Raw genomic sequence first — 21,242 nt, 5'->3', positions numbered from 1 at the left:
TTTGACATTCTGTGGCTTAGATGAAGTTTAACATAGTGGAAACACCATCCCACCGATGAAGAGCAGCATTACTTGGAGCGAGGAAGGACAAACATTCAGTTTCGCCGGAGCTTGTAAACAACCACTGTGCTGGGCTGCATGAAACGTCGTCCCCACACAGCTCTGTGGCACTTGTGGGTATTTCCCAATTACAATCACATGTAGAGTTTGGACTGGGAAGAGGGAAGTTAAAAAACGTGCTGGTGTACTGGGTCACCCTTCTCCCCCTCCCTTCAACCCCCACAGCACCAGATATTTACAATCTGTCACACACAGGAGAGTTAAAGGCTTTGGCAGAACATCAGGTCCAGGGGATGATGCTGTTCTACATTAGTGCAAACGGCAAAAGACTGAGAGGTAATTTTGTCTGATCTACACAAAACTTCAGATATTTACATACAGAACAAAACTAATGATCTGATTTACACACAAGTTGTCATTACATTACTTTTGTCACAGGACCAATGAGATGGGACATTTCCTCGGAGTCACGAGGTCACTTCTGATTGGTGTATGTAGTGTATGATGTAGTGTATGATGAGTTCGATCAAAGAAGGTTGTTTTATGATTGTCAAAGGAAACTGTCCTCTTCAGTCACAGAAGACAACACAACAACACACAAGTTTCAAGCCCCCAAATGTGTTTTAACTCAATAAAAACACACTTTTCAGAAGCACTTGAGGGCTTAAAAAACGACTACTGGTGATTTACAGCCACTTGAGTTTGTGGTTGCCAGGTGACTGAACCACGGACTCAGCCACAGCCTCCACATGGAGACACATTCGTGAGGGATTTTCACCCCCAGTCGAGCAAAAACAGATGATGCCAATGTACTGAAGATGGTTCAGGGAAATAACGGAATAAATACACAATAGATTGTCTGGTGTTAACGGTGTAGTGTAAGATGAGCTGGTCTACCAGCTCGCTCCCAAAATCATGTTGACTCGGTTACAAAATACCAGTGTGTCACAGAACACCCCTAATAAATACTTTTTACATTCTTCCACAAATCTGGTCTATAAAGAGAAAACTGGCAAACACAGACAAAGTCAATGGAGAAAATATATAAAGGAAATGCAATGGGTTTACGGAGTAAACAAACACAGTTCACTAACATCTGTGACGAAGATGTTCTATTTCCTCAAAATATCACTAAACACAAATGTATGATTTGATAATAACTTTCCCTGAGTTGATTTAGCTCAGGTCGGTTTTCAATTACACCAAGTAATAACATAGAGCTTTTAAAATCAGCCATGTTGGTCATATCATTGGTAAATAATGAGGACGATCTCTAACAGAGAATCAAGTCTATATTCAAGGACTTTCAGATGGGGGGGGGGGGGGGGGGGGGGGAGTATGATACTTCCTCAAATCATCACCGCATATGTCAGCCTGTAAATGAGCAGATTTTAAGGGCGTTAGGCACCGTGTGTTACAGTGCTGTGTAGGTGTGAAGTGCTCATAGTGCAGTAGTGTGTATGTGTGCATGTGCAGGAAGGTACGGTTCCGTGAATCTAGTCTCACATCCTCCCTGTTTTCATTTTGAACACAATGGTCCAACACCTGTGTGTGCGAGGCCACAGCTGAAGTTCAGGGCCGTGTGCGACCTCAGACTAAATATCCCTGTCTGACATCGTCTGGTGTCACCGCTGCTCTCCTGACGCTCTCACTGGGCCTCGGGCCGCCGCCTCTTCTAGAGATGGAATGGACGGTTCTCCAGTCTCGCGATGAAGGAGTTCTGGAGAGGCGAACTCCAGATGAGGAGGAAGAGGCCTTCGATGCTTCCGGCTGCCCACCGGGCTCCATGACTGTGTTGATGACTGGACAGAGAAATGCAACAAACAAAAAAATTATTATACAGAAGTTTTACACAGATAAAGATTATTTCCGTCTTAAATGTAATATGTAAACTTTCTATTATTGGATTTCTTTTCTCCACATTTTAAAAATGTAATACTAGAAGAAGTTTAACTGATTTGTAAATTAGTGGTGACCATATGCATTGGCATGACAGAGAAATACAAAATATGTGTATATTATATGTACTGTATATACATTTATGTTGTCTATAAATGGTGTCACTCACCTTCAAGTTGTCGCTGAACTCTCCTGAGTTCTTTCAAGATTGATGTGATTTCCTGAAATACAAATGTCTGACTTAGCTCAAACACAAAGTATTATTTAAAGAGCTTTTTGCTTGAAAATGTACTAAGGAAATCCCCCCCCCCAAAAATCACTGACCTTGTTGGAGGTTTTGACGACAGGGACGTCATTGTCAGAGTTCATCTTTGCCTCAATTTGCTCCCAGATATCCGCCCTGTCCTGGAACAGTACCCTGTGTGTACAATTGCAGTTGTTAGGAAGCTGTTGTTTTACAGAGTTCTTAAAAAAAAAAAAAAGGGACAATCCACATTTTTGTGTCCAACACATTGATTTCATTTTAGGAATACTGGCTCTTAGTACAAGACCTTCTAAGAGCATTTTAGTGGTGGGGACTTTAACACACAGTATATTTGTCTTCTTTGAGGTCTGGTTATTTTTTGATCAAATAAAGACTCGGTGAAAAAAAAACAGGGTACAGCAAACGATGGAAATTTTCTAAGACAAATGTTTATTTAGCAACTAATCTACTTAGAAGATTAAATCTCTGTTGTCTCTGTCAGTTAGACTGTAAGTCTGTATGTGGACTCACCCAGTTATACTAATTTAATAAGATTATTGGCTCAGTGCCATCTGGCTGTTAGACAAGGTCAATAAGGTTTTTCATCAAACCTGGACTAAGCATGGGACTGAAGGATGTTCGTGTGTGATGTTTGTTTACATCTTACTTAATTTTATCAGCAAGTTGTTCAGTGTTTTCTCTGATGGCCACGATGATCTGAGTCACTGGGTTCAGCATCAGATTGTCCACAACGAGCTAGAGGAAAAAAAGAAAAAAAAAACGTAATAAAGAATGATCTGTCCATGCTCACATCACAGTGGTGGTAACAACGAGGCAGAGCAGCATGTTGGGTCATACCTCGTCTCGGCTCTGAGCTCGCTGCCTGCCGTTCTGCTCCAGGTCCCTTGAGCTCTGCTCAGGTTCCCTCGCCGAGGCAGAACTTGGTGGAACTCTCTGATAGTTCAAACCAGCCTCTGGAATATGCTGAACAAGCTGCGACACAATCAGGCATTAGTGTCACGATGTAAGAGAGACAGACAAAGAGACAGACTTCATGGCCGATGCATAAATAAAGCGATAAACAAAGAGATAAAACCACGATGTACTGCTCTATACTAAGTGACGGATTAGTGAACATTTTGGGGAACAGTGTAGCAACAATTGGTAGCAATTTAGGAACCTGCATCTGAAGCAGTGAGAGAGACTTCCTCTTTGTAGTGTAGCTTGTGATAGAAAGAGAATCCTCCTCTGAGTTAATTAAACAATAATGATTTAATGCCTCTGTGACATTAATCAGCAACAGCAACAAGTATGAGATATCCACTGTGATGCACCTGTTCGTGAGCAGTCACTGTGGACATGGGCGTGCTGCTCTCCGCTCCAGCGCTCTGTGGCTCACCATCCCCCGCCACGTCATGGATCTCTCTGGCCAAGATAGCGAGGTCTTTAGCAAGGTCTTGACTCAACCTAGAAGGGAGCAAACATTTATTAGAAAGATGGCTGCCGGAAATAAGAACATTTTCCACTGAATGTAAAAGCTTTTCTTTCTTTACAAAGATGTTCCATATCAGGAACAGAAGAAATTGGCCCGAAATGTAGAGGCACTGAACATCAGAGGGATCTGTTAAATTGTATTTCTGCCAATTTAATATATCAGTATCAGTAATGTATCAGCAGTTAATCTATTTTCTGCAGAGAATCTTATTTGTGTTATATGCTATTATAAAGTTAGTATTATTTTATATATTTTTATTTTTGCATGTATAGGTGAAATCCTAAATTGATTCAGTTTTTTTGGTTTCTTCTGTTTTACTTGTATGTTGTGAACTGTGTAGTTTGATTTTGACAGAATAAAATATTTGTTTGACACAAACATGAAGCTGTAAAGGCTGCAGCAGTGAAATCCCCTTTCATGTCAGGAACACACTGATATAACCTTTAGAAAACATATTAGTATCCACAACAGAAAAAAGGGTTTGTTATACTAAATTAAATCTATCTTCTGTCTTACCGTGCAATCTCAGCACTGTGTGTGGACCAAGTTTGGAGGGCGTCTCCCTCGTGGTTCTCCCCCTCAGAATCTTTTCCGCTGGCTTTCGGATGCAGGGCGACCACCGGCTGGGACCGAGGCTGATTGCGTGGACTGTTGGAAGCTGAGGAAGGTTGGGAGCGTTTGTGTTTAGGGGTGCTCTGGTTTGAGTCGTACTCCTCGTCTGAGGTAGAGGTATAGTCAGAGCCTTGCTGTCGCATCCTGGAGCCTTGGCGTCGTGATTTGGTTTGAGTTACAGAGGAGGGAGGGTAAAGAAGAAAAAGAGGAAGAAAACAGGCGAGAGTCAAAGAATAAAGGCAAGAAAATCACCACCAGGTATTTCAGGTTGTCACCAAAAAACTTCCCAGAAGAGTCAGGTAAGGTGCTGTGGAAGTCCTCATCACTACAAGTGTGACCAATTCAATGTTTCAAAAATAATTTAACAACTGAAATGAGCAGTTCACTTCCACAGTACTACAGCTGAGTACCAGACCACACAGTAATTCCTTTTGTACAGGGCTAGTAGTAGTAGTGTAGTTTTCAACATGTCCACAATATCCTCATGGTATGACTGTAAATAAAGGTGAGGTCATATATTACCATAAACTGCATGAGAACACTGTGGAGATAAGGGGAAATATTTAAGTTTATTTGAAAGTATTGTATTAATGTTAGTATTATTGTTATTAATTAAAGTCCAGAATCAATTCCCACTTTCACAAAATAGAGAGTATAGAAAATAGAAAGTCTAGGATATATTTCCCCAAAATATAGTTTATCAAGGACGTTTATTAAACCCATTCACCACGGCCACAGTTTGACAGACCTTGTACCTCTGTTCTATGATATGAGTTATACTACCACACAGTGGTTATGACAGTCAAAACATTTGACTTTAAATGAGACAGGTATGTGTGAGGATCTGTGTTATACTCACTTGCTGTGCTGCTGGCATATTTGGCACTGCTTGAACGTCCGCGGGTGATTGGAGTCTTGTTGAGCACTGCTTTCTGCGGCCTTTCCACGGATTTTAATCCCGAAGTAGAGGCCCGTCGAACAGAGCTGCTGCCAGACTCTGTGCTGCGGTTGGAGAATCCTGAGCTCCTGCCCACCCCCTGTGGGACGGAGGACGACTCGGTGTCGCTGGTCGTGTTGAATGAGCCCGTCCGCTTACGAGGCATCGCCAGCCTATCAAGCCTGGTGAGTTTCTTGGTTTCCTGCGGCTGCTTAGCCAGGATGTTGGCCGCCTCCTGGGACAGCCTGTCCGTCTCCGTGCCCTCGTTGTCTGAGGCCTCTCCCAAGCGAGCGCGACGCAGCATGGATGCCCTGGTGGGTCTCGGAGCCGTCAAACTGTTGGCACGACTCAAGGTCTGAGACACTCTGGTGGGCTTTGCGTCCTCCTTCTGATGGGTCATGGTGTATTTTTTGCGGGCTTGGTAGTTGTTAGACTCCTGATCAGAGTAAGGTAAGCTGTGAGGGTCATCACTCAGGTCTGTGGAACCACATTTCCCAACACTACGTCTCAGTCCAACTGGCCTCCTGAAAGACTCAGTCTTACTGCTGCTGTCAGCTCGCTGAGGACGACGCCTTTCTGACAACACGGACTGATGGTTTGCGTCCTGACTCGCTATACTGGCTGAAGACCTATCCCTATGGAGGCCAATAACAGAGGGTTTTTTCGCCAGTGTGTTTTGCTTGGTTTTATTGCTATGCTGGCTGACTGTGCTGGAGGTATCCACATCAGACTCCGCAGAGAGAGAGTCCATTACTGGAGAGGGAGTGCTTCCTGATTGTCCTGCTTTAAGTTTGGCCTCCAGAACAGCCAGAACATCCTCCGTCTCTTTCAGGTAAGAGTGAGTGTCCTGATTGCAGGCTCTCGGGAATAATTCAGGGTCGGGATCCTTCTGAGCAGACTGGCTAGAAATGTTGGGCAATCTGGGGTTGCTAGGCCGCTCCTTGGTGAAGCTCTCTTGTCTGATTAATGGAGATACTGCCCTGGCCTCTTTGTACTCTGGACTCTGAGCACTCTCGCTCAGGATAGGAGCCGATGCGCTGGGTTTGACTTTTCCAAAGTCCTGGTTACCTCTCTGTTTGGTCATGGTGACTGTTGAGTAAGTTTTGTTTGCAAGTTTCTTCTCAGCCTTAGGCGTGCTGGGTTTGAAGCCTCCATATTCTGGTTTGGACGGAGCTTCGTCTGACTCGATGTAGAATGATGTAGGCTTGGTTGAGAGTCTGGACTTCTCGTCACGTTTCTTCTCTTCTGAGTCCGACAGCTGTCTCCTCCTCTGCTCTATGATGGAACCATCACTGGACTTGCTGGCGTCACTCAGGCTGTCAGGCTCTACCTCGTCCTGCACTAACAACCTGTGAATGCCATCCTCTGGCGTGCGGCCCACTAGGCTATTCTCTTCTACATTGAATGTTGAATGGGGGTCATAATGAACATGAATGCTGGGAGTTGTAAAGTCACTCTTCTCCCCCACTGGTACCTGGGGCAGGATGCGTCGAGCCCTTGAGTCTGTACTGTCATAGCTGCGGCTGAGAGAGGCCTGGCTGATGATTGTACCTCGTGCTGAAGTGGAAGAGTTTTAATGCATATTAACCACATGTATTGAAACGGAAGATCATTCATATTTATCAGGTTTTCTCATTATCATTTCAAATAGAATTGTATCTTATCAGGCGCTTACCCCCTCCTGACAGCTCCATCTGGGAAGGGATGTCAAAGAGGCCAGACGAGGGGCCAGACTCTGTGTAGCTGTCTGCCAAGCTGGCCCAGCAAGACATCCACTTAGGAGCCCCCTGTAACACTGCAGCTGCTTGCTGAACCTGCATGAGAAAACAGTCAACTTATTCAAGATGTTTGATAAAACGGAAGGAACAACATTTTGAAGAAAATGCAGGTAAAACCATATGATTCCCTGAGTAGGAAAAAATGTTAATATTAAGAGCAGAGAAGATATCAAACATCAATCTGGGTCGTTAGAAATTATGAGGTACAAGTGATATAAAATCATGTTTTTTTTTTAAACTTGTATTTGGTCAGAGAGAAAAACCAAAGAGGGAACCCAGAAACTGCAAGGTATCACAAAATCATATCAGAGAAACCAAAAAGAACCGAAATTCCAAGAGGGTGAATCAAGACAGCAGTGCACGCTGATTTGTGCAACAGTTATGATTTACTGACCAAACGCATTGAACCATTGTCTTTAGAGCTGACATTAACATAATTTATCATTGGATCCCACCCTGAGCAGGACTGTTCACCAGACTCTGTCCCTGCTCTGGAGCTGGCCTCACCTGCCCACTGCTACTCAGACTATGCTGCTCCCTGCCCTGCCCAATAACAGGCCTAAATGCTGATGATGTTTCTGCTTCACTCTGGTTGGTTCGCTCTGGGCTCTCAACAACACCAAACACCTGTCAGGAACAAAGCATCGCAAGTGGATAAGTGTATGAACGGAGAAAGTTGGACTGTCAATGTCTATGTCTCACACTGAGTGGGACTTTCTCCATGAGACATTGGTGAATTGTAATACCAGCTTTTATTACCTTTCAGGGAACATGATGCAATCTTTAGCCACAGCAATTTGCTTTTAGAATGAACACAAAATAGATTGAAAGACTGACCTGGTCAATCTTGTTCCGTGCCTCTTCCAGCTCTTTATCTTGGATATCTGCTTCGATGGTGTAAGTTCCTGCATCACTCAGACAGTCGTCCTCTTCGGCTCTGGGGCTGAGAAGGGGGCTCTTGACTTCCACAAGGTGAGACGCTGGGGGCATCACAGGGACCTTGAGGGGAATAGGCTTGTGGATAGGAGAGGAAGTCTGTGGCTGGTAGGTAGAATTGAGTGGAGGGGGACTGGCCTGTGATTTTACAACTGCCTCTGTTTTCGCTGCTGGAGGGGAACTAGACGTAGTTTTCTCCCAGCTGGAAGAAAGGACCTTTTTTGCCTGTTTGTGCAATTCAGCTGTGAATTCCTGGGCGAGTTTGGATCTCCGGCCCACACTGCAGAAGGGCTTTGCAGGGACAGAAGGCGAAGAGCGGGAGGAAAAGTTGGTGCTGATTCGGTCTTCTGTCTTCTCCCTTCGTAATGAGCCAGCTCTTTGGGGACCTGTGGAAGCGAGACCCTTCAGGGGGACAGTGTATCGTTGGGTTGGTGGGGTGGTGGAGACTTGTCTCTCCGTAGAAGGGCTTAAGCTCTTCTTTCCTTTCTCCTGCTGCACCCTGAGGCCTGAGGGCTCAGGCGGGGAAGAGTTATTGGTGAACGACTGGGAGCGTTTTTTTCTTGGGTTCTCATCTAAGAATTCAATGACATAAGCCTGTTGTGGCTCAGTCTTGTCAAGACTGGAGAGGGACTGTGACTCTGGAGGAGAGGAGGACAAAGGCTCCTCAGAGTCAGGGGTGGTGAGCTGTTGTGGGGTCGGGCTTCTCTTAGATTGTGGAGAAACCGGGGACCCCGTTTGATTTTCTGATGGGAAAAGATCATTCCCATTGATTATAGGATCCCCTGAATCACTGTGGGTGCCATCTTCACGGGGGTTTGCTGATGATGGAAGGACAACAAGTCAGTTCACCCACTAAGAAACTACAGCAAGTGTTGGTAAACAGAAACACAAACTGTGGCTACATCCATACTAGTACGTCTTAGTTTTAAAACACATCACTATTGCTACGTTTATGCCTACCATCCACACTACTTGATGTAGAGATTTTGAGAGCCTAAAACAAAGAAGTTAGGAAACGCTGCTGGCCCTGTTGAGTTTAAAAACTCCAGGGCTGCGTTGTCGTATGGCTGGACAGAAAAAGAGATGTTTGGAAACAATGACGCGGCCACCTGCCTTCACTTCCTGATTGTTTTTTCTCAGTCATGTCTCGACTACTAGTAGTGAAGGCATAACATTGCAAACACTTACAGTCAGTCAGAGTGCCACCTCGTCATTGGTCCCAAAAAGTGAATCCCTTGTCTTACTTTTCACCATTATTGTTTCTTGTTTGTAGTATTTGCTCCTGTAAGTAAGCAACCAGCTGCAGAGTAGACAATTTGCATCCTGTGTACACCAGCATGCACATTCCCAGTGTCAAGGGATTTTTACTGATACAGAGCTAAAACACTCTTTTGGATGAAAATCTCTTTAGTTATAAAAGGTTGTTTTAAAATTAAAACATATATTAGTAAGGATGCAGCCTGTATAAGGGACTCACCCTTGGTGTTCTTCAGAAATGACGGGTCACTGATTGTGCTGTACATGTCCTCAGCCTGTGACCTCCTCCTCATCATGCTAGCATTGCTTTGGACCAGCCAATCAGCAACTTTGCTTTCTACTGACATCACCTCAGTGGGTGTGGTAACAACCTCCGTAGAGGGCAGCTTTCTCTGCTGGCGGAAAGAAAACTTTGTCACATGATCCTTGATCTTCATTTTACCTGGTGTGCATTCATCGAACTCGATGGTGAAGGAAGCATGGCTCTGGACCACGGGAGGTGTGGGGGTGGAAGGGACACACTGGGTGGGATCGGGGGTGTCCTTTGTGGGAACCTCGTGCACTTGCGACTCAGGCTTTTTGGCAGGATGCTGCTGGAACTCCTTCGTAGGAATCTCAAAGTAGCTGGGCTCCCGGCGGTAGGAGAAGATGGACTTGGCGTGACTCTCGGACAGAGAACCGTTGACCTCATATTTTGTCACATCTTTACCATGCTCTGTTGAAAAGAAACACAAATATAAGACACACAGCAATCATTGGTGATGGCTCTACATAATCTACTCTCTGCTAATTATAGAAACGACCCTTTTAGCATTAATTAATATGTGCAGATGTACAATAGGTGAATTCTAGTTGTTTTTGAGATCCTTTCCAAGCCGATATTTATAGCTACACAGAGTAAATCTCTAAATCATCACAAACAAAATTCTTAAAGCTCAATTGGGATGATACTGTCACACAATCCCTGAAACTGGGAACCATAAATAAGACAATTTGTATCCAGCTGTTAGACTGAAAAACAAATCTGCCAGTTGGTCTATGAGGCCAAATATCACTATGAGCTCAGAGTCCAGTGGAGGGTAGCTGAGCAGGAATAATCTGTATCAACCAGGGCAACATGAGACAAACACTCACACATGCAGACACACCCACACAGCAGCTTAGAGGTTCATAATCCATCATGAGGCAGACCAGCAATGCCCTGGTATGGTATGGCCTGGCTAAGCATCCACAACTGGCAGCCAGAAACCTGCCTTGGGCTTAACACCATCCATCTCTCAGTGACCCACAAAGGGCAGCGAATAGCAGCGCCATAGAAAAGCATGTCACTACAAATTAGAATCTAATTCATAGACATGGGAATATCTGAAACAATTATAGAAAAATAACTCTGTATTACAAGTTTTGATTTAAAGGTTGAAACACTTTATTATAAATGTCATAATTTAGTAATGGGCTTGTGCACATAACAGTAGAAATACAAGATACATTCTCTAACCTGGAGACTCCTGTTCTGGCAATTTTCCACCTCTGCTTTGCTTTTTGTTGGCAGGGTCATCATCCTCCCCCCACCACGATGGCTGGCCATACAGAGGAGTGGGCTTGGATATCGGAGAATCGGTGGTAGCTAACAGACCAACACAAAAACAGACAAACAGACATTAGGCAGAGGGACAAAAAGCAAGGAGGAACTGGATCTATACAGAATTCTGTATGTAAATACATGTAAATCACACGATAAAACATTGTTGTGTTTATGTTTGGTCTTGCAAAAACACAACCCAACACAACACAGGAGCTCAAAAGTAAAGTGTTACACTATCAAAAGCCTTTGGGCCTTTTACAATTCCCACACATTCCCATGACACAGAGAGAGTAGTGAGGGACACACTGTATCACGCAAACCACCAAAACATAATCCTCCTTGTGTGGGTCGGGATGAAGCTAATCCTAATCTTCAAAGAAAAAAAATACAATACAGACAGTAGGATAACCAGGCAATCTAACCTGAGGATTTTTGTTGACAGTGATACTGTAGTTTGCACATAGTTTGCGCACTGACCTCGGTATATACTCAACTTCCTGTACAGGTGCAACCTGGGTAATGAAGGCTCATTTCCCTGATAAGGTTTCTGAACTGGTGTCGAGCAGCTGGTTTGCTGGTAGCTCGGCTAAACAACATCTGTTGAGTTTAATGTGGACGCTCCACAATCCTAAGCATCAGCAGTACTTCACCACTGTTGCCTTGGACACACACAATAAGACATCAACAGAGTGACGGGGGCGAGCAGCAGGGCACGTTACTAATTCCTTTCCCCTTACCCAAGCCTCTGCTTTTAGCTTAGGAAAACACGAGTGAGCGTCACAGTGTCAGTGGACTGAGGATAGCGCTTTATGTTGAATTTATTGTTTTGGTAATGAGCAAAGACGACCACAAGGACCCAAGATGGAACAAGGTGAAATGACCATGAGTACTTTTTACTATGGGACATACTCCTCAACATACCAGTTAACCAATATGTTATCTTTACTGAATACATGGCCATTCTACACTAGATATTTTTGGGGTAAGCTTTGTACAGAAACTTGATATTATGAAAGTACAGTAGGTGACAACGCGAGCAATTCCTTCAAAAAGGGGATATTTTAAGTCATATAGTCCTGATGTATGGAAAACTGAACTATACATTCAGTGCCCCTTTAGTAAATACTGAATAGCCCCAGGTCCTGGCAGAGTTGGGTGGAACTGACTGAGTCAGACTCTGTACAAGTGAAGTGTCACTGCCCTGTGGACAGCTGGAGGACTGGACTCAGTCCACATCCTGTCCAGCTGCAGGGAAAAACAAGATCGCACAAAATGAGATATACACAGCACTTGCAGCAGTGATAGGATTGTATATGTTTTGTGGAAATGAAAGAAATACGAGCATTAGGGCCACTGACTGTGTACACCAAAAAAATTACAGAGGTGAGGGAGGGGTAAATATTCGAAGAAAAAAACTCGGAGATTTCGGTATAAAATTAATCCGAAAAAGATATTCTTTGAGTTCAGTTATAAACTTGGTGGGTATTTTTTTCTATGTATTATTCAAAATCCTTGCACCGTCCATTGCATAGTAGTTTGGGAATAGAAAACATGCACAAATATAAAAATAAATCAACCCATCCATTCATCATCTCCACCACTAATCCTTTGAGGATCGAGGGGTTTGGGTTAGGGTTGGTGGGCCGGAGCCAATTCCACCTGACATTATGAGGGGTAAACCCTGTACAAATATAAAAGGTCACAAATATAAAAATACAAAATCTAAATAACATAAAACATCCAATCCAGAGTACACAAAACATTTATGTCAAGGGTACCAGCCAAACAAATTCAGTCAAAGAGAATCCATTTTTTTACGAAGTCCACAGAGATATGAAGTCGTAAAAAAAGTGACAGAGAGCAAAGGCTGCTGTTGTGAGGGACAGCGTCTATTTTTTGTTATCTGCAAAAAAGAATCAACACACCCCACTTATTGTAAGTGTGCAAACCAAGTCGTGTTTTATCTTCACACACATACTATGAAAACTGCCTTATCTTGTTGACATTGTACATTTATCATGCGGGTAGTGTCGTCATCTCACATGTGGACTGGGTCACAACAACACAGGGCAAGGCTGCAGTCACGCTGCAGCCGTGATTGTGCCCAGCAAAGAGTTTGCGGTCACAGGTTTAGTGGATCACTGTGGTTTAGCTCTAAGCTGCAGGAGATACAACCATCCTAGTAGGAAACACATTACTAAAAACAAGGCAAATTATTTCAACAGTTCAAAGACACATTTATAAGGCAGTCAGAGCCGAGTACAGTGAATCTCCTATTCTAAGCACAAGTTGTGGTTTTCCCTCTAAGCTCACAAGGGGCGATTATGGAGAAGAAAACTCGAGAATTGCTAAATCAACAACAGCTGGAATGGGAACTGTGAATGAGCTTCATTCACAAAGTGCTTCCCTCAGACTAACAATTCTCCGACTGTTCCCCTAAACTGTAAAACAGGATTTACTCAGTACAGCTCAGGGCAGAAAGAGTGTGAAAGAGCAACTGTAAACATAAACAGCAACAAATCCACCACAGCCTACAAGGACAGAAGTGCCAAGTTGGCATCAACCCCCCCCACACACACACCTTTCTAATTCTCACACGACACGTGGTGGACCAATGTCAGCAGCACCCCACCTCATGTCAGCAATCAGCAATGGTTGACAGAGATAAGACCGTTTGTCCTTAACTCCTCACCCCTCAGCCTGTCTGGCGAGCCCTTAGTCATGTGCAATCATCCTGCCAACTCTGGGATTTCAAGATCTATTTCTTTACTGACTCCATAGGCTTGTACCTTTAGCCTCTCAGCTCACATGGCGTCTTAATCTCACACCAGGGAGGCTCTTAATAAAAGAAGCCACAGGGGCCTTATCAAGAGATCTGCAGCCAAAGTCATGCAGGACACGAAGCCACAAAGACTCTTCCCAGTGTGTGTGAACAGGGAATTCAAATCCACTTAGGTTAAATCAGTTCCTCTGAGGCTGCAAGAACAATTAATGTATTTGTGCAAGCAGAAAACTTTCTTTTTGGCTTTGATTGAGTCTGCTTGTGTATGAATGGAAACTGTTTACCTGTGAGTGATTGGGCTCTTCGCTCAGCCTTGTCCTGCAGTTTGACATTGAAAAGAGAGTGTTTGCTCTTCTCTGAAGACTGGAGCTGCTGTTTTTCTTTCGTCTTGGCCTCCAGGTCCTTTACACCGATCTGCAACTGGCTGGTGTACTTCTCATGCTGCACAAAGACACAGGAGGGAAGCAGGAAGTGAGAGACCCTCTGACAACAATCCCTACAGATAGAACTGCCCTCAGACACACAATACACAGTATGAGGAAGACGTTTCAACAGGGACCTCTAAGTGAGCTGCATTTGAAAATCAACTGGCACATTGACAGACATGTCAATTACTGTGTTTTGTCCTTTAATTGAGAAGTTATAAATGTTCAATGTTTTCTGTTCAATGGAAACAATTGCATTATATTTTTTGTTTTCAATTTGTAAAAACAAGCATGTTTTCAACTGACAGAAATGAGAAGAACTTTAACTTTTTAGCAGTGATAAACAAATCACGATGTAGTCATATATAGATAAATCTGGCTTTTAAACACACTTTTTATCAAACACACAAGGAAGAATAATGAACTGCAGAGAGGACACAAAAACATTCAAGATAGGTAAATTGATGTCACAGTAAATGAGATCTGTTCCAGCTCTCCTGTTAGTTTTAAAGCACAGAGCTCATCAACAGGAGTGAAGACTGCCGGCACAGAAGCTCAACCAACTGAGGTCAACACACATTACATAACATGTCTATCATTCGATTATAAATGGAAAATTAATCAAAAAAGCTTTTAACACGGAAATATTAAGTCCCCAGATTACCCGATGACGTTTTTAAAGCATGTGCTTGTTTTTGTTCATTCATTGTGAATTTAAAGGCCTCGTGTTCTTGACTATTTATCTGACAAAGAGGGAAAGATTTTAAAGAAAGATATTGTTAATGATGGGATTTATTGACTTGTACTTTATCATTAAACGGAGATCCATAGAAAGTGTTTCTCCTAAAAGGCATTACGGCACTGCCAGCCGAGAGTAAAGGAACAGACTGTCAGTGATACTTACTTTAAGAGCTTCCTCTGGGACCTTGTGTTGACTCCTCTCCAGGATATATACATGAGCATGTGCAGGATGAGTTAAAGAACACCATTTTTTATAAAACAATGTGATAATGTGTCTATTTATATATTCACAGTTCATTGTATCTGGTTAAGGGAAGATTGTTGACAAAGAGACTTGTGAAGTTTGTTTTTCTTTTACTGAATCTGCGTTGATGTCTACTCTACTCCTTCTCTACCAAGGTGGTCAAATGTTCATCTCCGAAAGAGAGGAAAAAAGATAACCAGTAAAAACCTGCTATACTTCAAATAAGGCACAAACTCATTGACATGTGCAGCATCACATGACACGACCCACATTTGTGTGTTCAGTTCTGATCACAAACTATCCTGAAAACAGTCTGAACAGCTCTCCCCCTGTTATCCAACCTGCATTTCACCATTCATTTTTTTTCTGCTTTCGTGGGGTCAAAGGGTGCAGGAGATTTTCTGTTCACAATTGACTATAATCTAAAACCCCTGACTGAAAACCCACAGGGGATTAACATGCCAATGGACTGAAAGACCACAGAGGAGGAAAACAATGCAAAACATTTGCGAGTGAAACAGCTGCTGACCACTGGCTCATTCCAGTGTGGGCTGCTAATCACCAACTAAAACTGTTTCAACCAAAAGAGCAGAACGTCTGTTTTACATGAAACACACAGATCATTTCACAGTTAAACCAAATATGTGAATACAATTTTAATGATCATAAAATGTGAAGGATATCGTAACCAAATCGAATCACATCTGAGAGCTTCAAGGTGATGCATGTCTGGTCAGGGATTCTTAGGTCATTCACGAACGTCTGCAAGAGAAAGACAAACAACATGAAGCCAAAATCGTTTTCACTGTTTGTTAATGAAGTAAACGCGTTGACTCACAGGTGACAGGCTCTCTTAATTCCTTGTGGCACGCAGTCACGTACTGTGGTATAAGGTGCTTTGCAATTGGCCCTTTCCCCATTGAAAGTTAATCCACAAACCCATTAAATCTCTGATGAGATTAAGTTGTTATGTAATGGCTGTCTCAGCTGTTGTAGAATGCTTAATGGCCAGGTGTAAATAAACATGCAACGGTGCTGATCATCTTCTGCCTGAACTTGTATTTGGTAGGACAGGCATTCTAGGTTTTATCTTCAGATCTGTAAACATCAAGAAAGACAAAGCTGAACGTTTGAAGAACAGACTTTGTGTACCCAGATTCAATGAAGATAATTGAGGAGAAAACACACCCATGTTGGATTTCAGTTACAGGTCCGTGCACTGTTCTGCTCTGATTAATTTGGCTGCAGTGACCGAGGCCAAAAGAAACACTCTGTGGGAACAATGCACGGTTTCTCCCACTGCTCAACTCTGGATTTCGTTGGGATAATGGTGCAATGAGGTGGCAACAGAGGGGTGAAGGGAGGGATTGGGGGCTACAGCATGGAACAGGAAGAATGTGAGGGAGAAAAAGAGAGAGAAAAAAAAAAGAGGATCCAGGCCGGCAGGAAAATCCAGTCTCCTGATTTCTACTGTTTGACCAACCGTTCTTGTCTTTGGCACAAAGACTGGAGCCTTCAGGGAGCTCAGGAGCTTTTATCACTCTGGTCTGAGGCAGGCTGTCTGAAACTAGAGATGGACTCACTCACCCCATTCAAACTGCCCAGGTCCTTCACCATGTGCTCATCGTTGTTCGTGTCATACTTGATCACAGCGTGCTGCTTGTCCACACTGCGAGACTAAGAGACAAGAGTAAAGCAAACGTCATTAAAGTTGGAACAGTTAGTCAATTCATCTATTTGTGGATGGACAGAAAATCTATTGGCTTCTCTTTGGATTTGTTTAAAATAATGTTTCAAGGCAAAACATCAAGCACTGTCTGTTTCTCCAGTGTAGGAATGAACTACTCTTCTCTGTTTGAGATCAATGTAAACGTCTGAACAAAGCAAGAGATGATGGTGAGGATGGTGCTTATCCACTAACGCCCAAGCCATTAAATAGAGGAAAAATATGCTGGACTTCCAATTTTCATATCAGTTAAACCGAGCAAATGATTCAGGCTGACTCACTCTCTCCTCTCTGCTCATTAGTGTGTCCTTGTCACACACCAGAATCACAAAGAGTGAAGGTGACCTCCTAACTCACTCACTAAATTACAACTGTTACTCTGTATGCACTGTTAGTATAACAAGTCAAAGTATAAAGAATAGAACATTTATATAAAAACAAAGAACAAATAGAAACACAAAAGCAAAAAAAACAAGCATAATGAATAATTGAGGATTCAAATACTGGACAATAACAGATGAAATGAAGGTCTCAAACTCGATTTGAAAGCCAGTGGGAAGAAGTGGGTCTTCAGCAATGGTTCAATGATGTTAGCAGTGGCCTGGTCAATCAGTCGACTTCCAAATAACTTCTTGAGAATATTGCCCTGCCTGAAGTGGTGAATTTATCAATCTGTTTACTCAACTGATAAGGTCAACTGAGTGACAGCTTTTTAGAATTCCACATTCCTTACTCGACAGGCTTTAGCTGCGTTTTGCCTCCTTTATCAGAAAGAAAACATTGGCTCTGGTACTGGGAAACAATAAATACACCACTGAACTAAAGAATAGATATTGGTCATGGAGATACAGACACTAATCCGGCACCAGTTGCCATGGAAAGTCCAAACATTTAAGTGGAGGCCCATAGCTATGCCATTTGATATGACTCAATTTACACTCAATCTCTGCTTTTCAAGCCAAGCAGGATTCTCTTGTTACAGACATGTAACTGTGGTTTGAATGGACCCAAAATGCACAGAGCTACAAACCAGAGAGAAACCTACAAATTAAAGGGTTAAAAACTATTTTGGATCAAAACCTAATAGTGTTCCTAGTCAGGAAGTTGTCCTAAGCATTTGAGCAGAGCAACAGTGCATCATCATTTCAGACTGGAACAAGCTGAGGTTTTTTTCCTGAATCCGGCGACGCCTATTGAGGACGTGAGCAACTTTTCAATCTGACCAACCGCTGTGGTTGGCAGGGCTTTTCTGAGCATAACGCACGGAATGAGGAGAGCATAAACAACCGCTTCTGAGGCAACATTCCTCTTTCACCGGCCTAAATGCAGCATGGGGAGAAAATGGGAGGGAGAGTTTGATACAAATACCACAAAGTAATTGTGTTTATAACTGACAAAGCATGGAAGGCTACACACAAGAACAAGACTACTTTGGCTATGTTTTAGGTCCCTGCTTGAAAGGCTGTCAGGAGCAACTTTGTGTGGAGGAGCTGTCACCAGGTTACACACTGAGAAATGCATGCACACAAGGAATGCCATGAACCTCCCACTGGTGTTCCACCTATTTATGTGATGAGCTGTCCTGTCAGATATGAGTGAGGAGCAATGCTACACATCCATGGCATCTTTTCACACATTACAGCGAAGACCTGTTAGGGTTCATAGGACAGCGTGCCGCTGTTTGCTGTGTAAACGCAGGCTTCACGAAAGTGAGCGCACACATTCCCTCCACGCTCTGCCTTAAAAGTACAGATTCACACAAACCTGCAGCATTAGCTCGCAGTCATCCCGGCCGACAAAGATCATCTCTCGTGGCAACCGGTGACGTGTGCCAGAGCTGCTCACCAGGAACCATGACGTCACACTCATGTTGGGGCCACAAGTCAGGATCTTCTTAGCATCCTGGGAAAAGACAGTAATAATAATATTCAAAGACAAATTTAAAGGGCGGTGTGGTGGCCAGCACTGCACTTCGGTTCAGCCGGAGTCTTTCTGTGTGGAGTTAGCATGTTCTCCCTGTGTCTGTGTGGGTTTTCTCTGGGTACCCTGGCTCTCTCCCGCAGTCCAAACACACAAAGAGTGGGATTAGTTTTGTTAAAGACTCTGAATTGTCCACAGTTGTGAATTTGAGTGTGAATGGTTGTTTGTCTGTGTATGTTGGCCCTCTGATACACTGGCGACCTGTCCCAGGTGTACCCTGCCTCTTGCCCAGTGTCAGCTGGGATTGGCTCCTGCTCCAGCCGCGACCCTCAAGAGGATAAGTGATACAGATAATAGAGGGATGGATGTCAAATTTAAAAAACCTGAATGAAAGGCTGGACTTGAGGGCTAAAAATGTAATAAAGATAAACGTTCATATCCGTCGACATTCCTAAATATCACATTATTATTTCCTTTAAGTCCAAAAGAGGATGTTTGCTCCTGAGTGAATGTTGTGGTTTTAATCTATTGGATCCCTCACTTGCGGCTCTCTTTGAGGTTTCTACATTTCTTTCCTCTATTATAAGGTAGTTTCTCTCACTTATGTTGTGGGTTAAGTGCAAAGGATGTCGCACCTTGTTAAAATCCAGTGGGGGAAATTGTGATTTAGGAATATGGGCTATACAAATACAATTTGATTGATTGATTGATTGAAACTCTTCTTTATCAGCAGAGCAAATACATGTTTTAGAAACAGCGAAACCTGAAGTAGATCAATTATGTGTCACACGTCCTCACTGTGTTTACACAATGCATAAGCAACATATGGATGGATATATGTAGTAGTAACCTCAATATTGTTTTTAGTGACCAAAGTCCAACACCTGTGTCCTCCCCCGTGCTTCAATGCTGGGATTAGAGAGGGGAAGTCGTGATGTCACCTCAGTTAAACCTGTTTATCCAACCAATTCAGTTCCTGCTAACGTAATATAGCTAAACAACCCCTCTGGAGATATTGTGTGTTTGTGATGGTGAGTCAGCCACGTTAGAGACAGACAGGTTTACATGTCAACAGGGACTAGCACACAACACTACATTAGCTAACAACTCCAAACTTCCACAGGGTTTTACTTCCTGTAACCTTGGCCACCTGGACATTACCTCCAGAGACACAGCAGCCGAAACAAATACACTTGGTGACTCGGGCTCAAAGCTACGTCTCGTCCCGTGAACGTAGCAGCAGTATTGTTGTAAACGTCGGTGACAGTGACGTTGTTTCGCTGAACAAACAAGAAAAGCTCGGACGCACCTTCAGCTTCAGCTTCAGCTCCAGGTCCAGCTCCGCTCCGGACGGAAGCCACACTTCCACGTCTCACGGCCGGAGGAGGACACTCGACGGGCGGCGGGTAGAGTCACGACCGACGGCTCCAGGTGAAACAGCGGACAGGTAAACGCTGGTCACACCCATAGACTGTTTCACACCCTCCTCCTCTTCATCTTCATCATCATCTTCTTCTTCTTCTTCTTCTTCTGCTGCTGCTGCTTCTTCTTCTTCTTCTTCTGTCAAGCGGCCGTAACTCCGCCGTCGCCTCCTCCCGACACGATGACGTCACTTCGACATGTCCTGTCAGACCGCTCACAGAGGTGGTGGAGGAGGGAGGCGGGGCGAGAGGTCTCACTCTGACTGGTTTTCCCGGTGCATTTAAAAAATAAAACTCGAGAAAGAATCACGTATATATATTTACACAACAGCGAATCTGCCGTGTGTTTGTTTCATAGGTCACATAGTAAGTGGAAGAATAACGATAAAGAAAAGTTAAAAACAATGTACTAAATATTTTATTTTACTTTTATTTTCCTCTTTTTTAAAAACAAGGTAGGTCCCATTGAGAGTCAATATCTAATAATAGTAATAGATACAAGAAGACACACATACACACACACATAAACAAAACAAAAATATTTAAACACAATAATAAAAATGAATTATGGGAAATAAACAGCACATGTTAAAAGCAATGGCATTGTTCTATGAAAACTGACGACAAAAAGAGAAAGCTATAAGGGGAAAACGATACAACAAAAATATAAAATCATATACATACAAAATATATATATAGAGAGAGAGAGTAAACATGTGAGGCATGTGAAATATATAGATACACGTCTTCTATAGCAGTTGGAATATATGAATATTCATATTACTATTGGTATAAGAATTGGTTGCTCTGGTGGTTCATCTTCTCTATAGACTATCTTGGGTTTTATCTTTATTTCACGCTTCATGTCATCAGACAGAAACATGTGTAAATTAAAGTTAGAGAAATCAAATGTATACTCATCGAACTTCTCCTTTGAATGAAACCAGACAGTGGTTAGAGTGAGTTTGAGATTCAAATAGTGTTGACTTATTGTTGTTTGACACCAGTTGTTACATTATATTAAAATATGTTTATATGTATATTTAAATGCATCTTGCACAAGGCCTGCTCAGTCTGTCTAATTCTCTGCTCCCATTTACAGCCAAACAAAACCTCTACTGTCAGATGTGGGATGTTACATGAATCCACACAACATAACCGCTGGATGGCGCTCTAGTTC

General features: G+C 43.1%; 1 protein-coding gene across 3 annotated transcripts; it reads right to left on the bottom strand.

Moving 5' to 3' along the window:
* Window positions 1-109: 109 nt before the first annotated feature.
* cep170b (centrosomal protein 170B) lies at window positions 110-20,243 on the bottom strand. 3 transcript variants are annotated; one of them, XM_034575998.1, is made up of 19 exons: window positions 19,951-20,223; window positions 18,486-18,623; window positions 16,583-16,672; window positions 15,679-15,757; window positions 14,915-14,973; window positions 13,870-14,026; window positions 10,717-10,845; window positions 9,439-9,933; window positions 7,863-8,779; window positions 7,533-7,652; window positions 6,923-7,061; window positions 5,170-6,804; window positions 4,215-4,461; window positions 3,538-3,670; window positions 3,062-3,196; window positions 2,871-2,959; window positions 2,284-2,377; window positions 2,129-2,180; window positions 110-1,862 (listed from the first exon to the last, which is right to left on the bottom strand). In XM_034575998.1, the coding sequence occupies exons 2-19, from the start codon at window positions 18,588-18,590 to the stop codon at window positions 1,651-1,653; spliced, it is 4,887 nt and encodes a 1,628-aa protein (XP_034431889.1). In that variant the 5' UTR covers window positions 18,591-18,623; window positions 19,951-20,223; the 3' UTR covers window positions 110-1,650. The 3 variants fall into 3 exon arrangements, with proteins under 3 accessions (XP_034431889.1, XP_034431890.1, XP_034431891.1); XM_034575999.1 differs by having other exon boundaries at window positions 4,215-4,356; XM_034576000.1 differs by lacking the exon at window positions 7,533-7,652 and having other exon boundaries at window positions 19,951-20,243.
* Between the last annotated feature and the right edge of the window lie 999 nt (window positions 20,244-21,242).

This window comes from Hippoglossus hippoglossus, chromosome 22, assembly GCF_009819705.1.
Source record: "Hippoglossus hippoglossus isolate fHipHip1 chromosome 22, fHipHip1.pri, whole genome shotgun sequence".
Classification (NCBI taxonomy): Eukaryota; Metazoa; Chordata; class Actinopteri; order Pleuronectiformes; family Pleuronectidae; genus Hippoglossus; species Hippoglossus hippoglossus.
The sequence above is the reverse complement of the archived record's forward strand: the minus strand, read 5'-3'. Positions and strand labels throughout refer to the sequence as shown.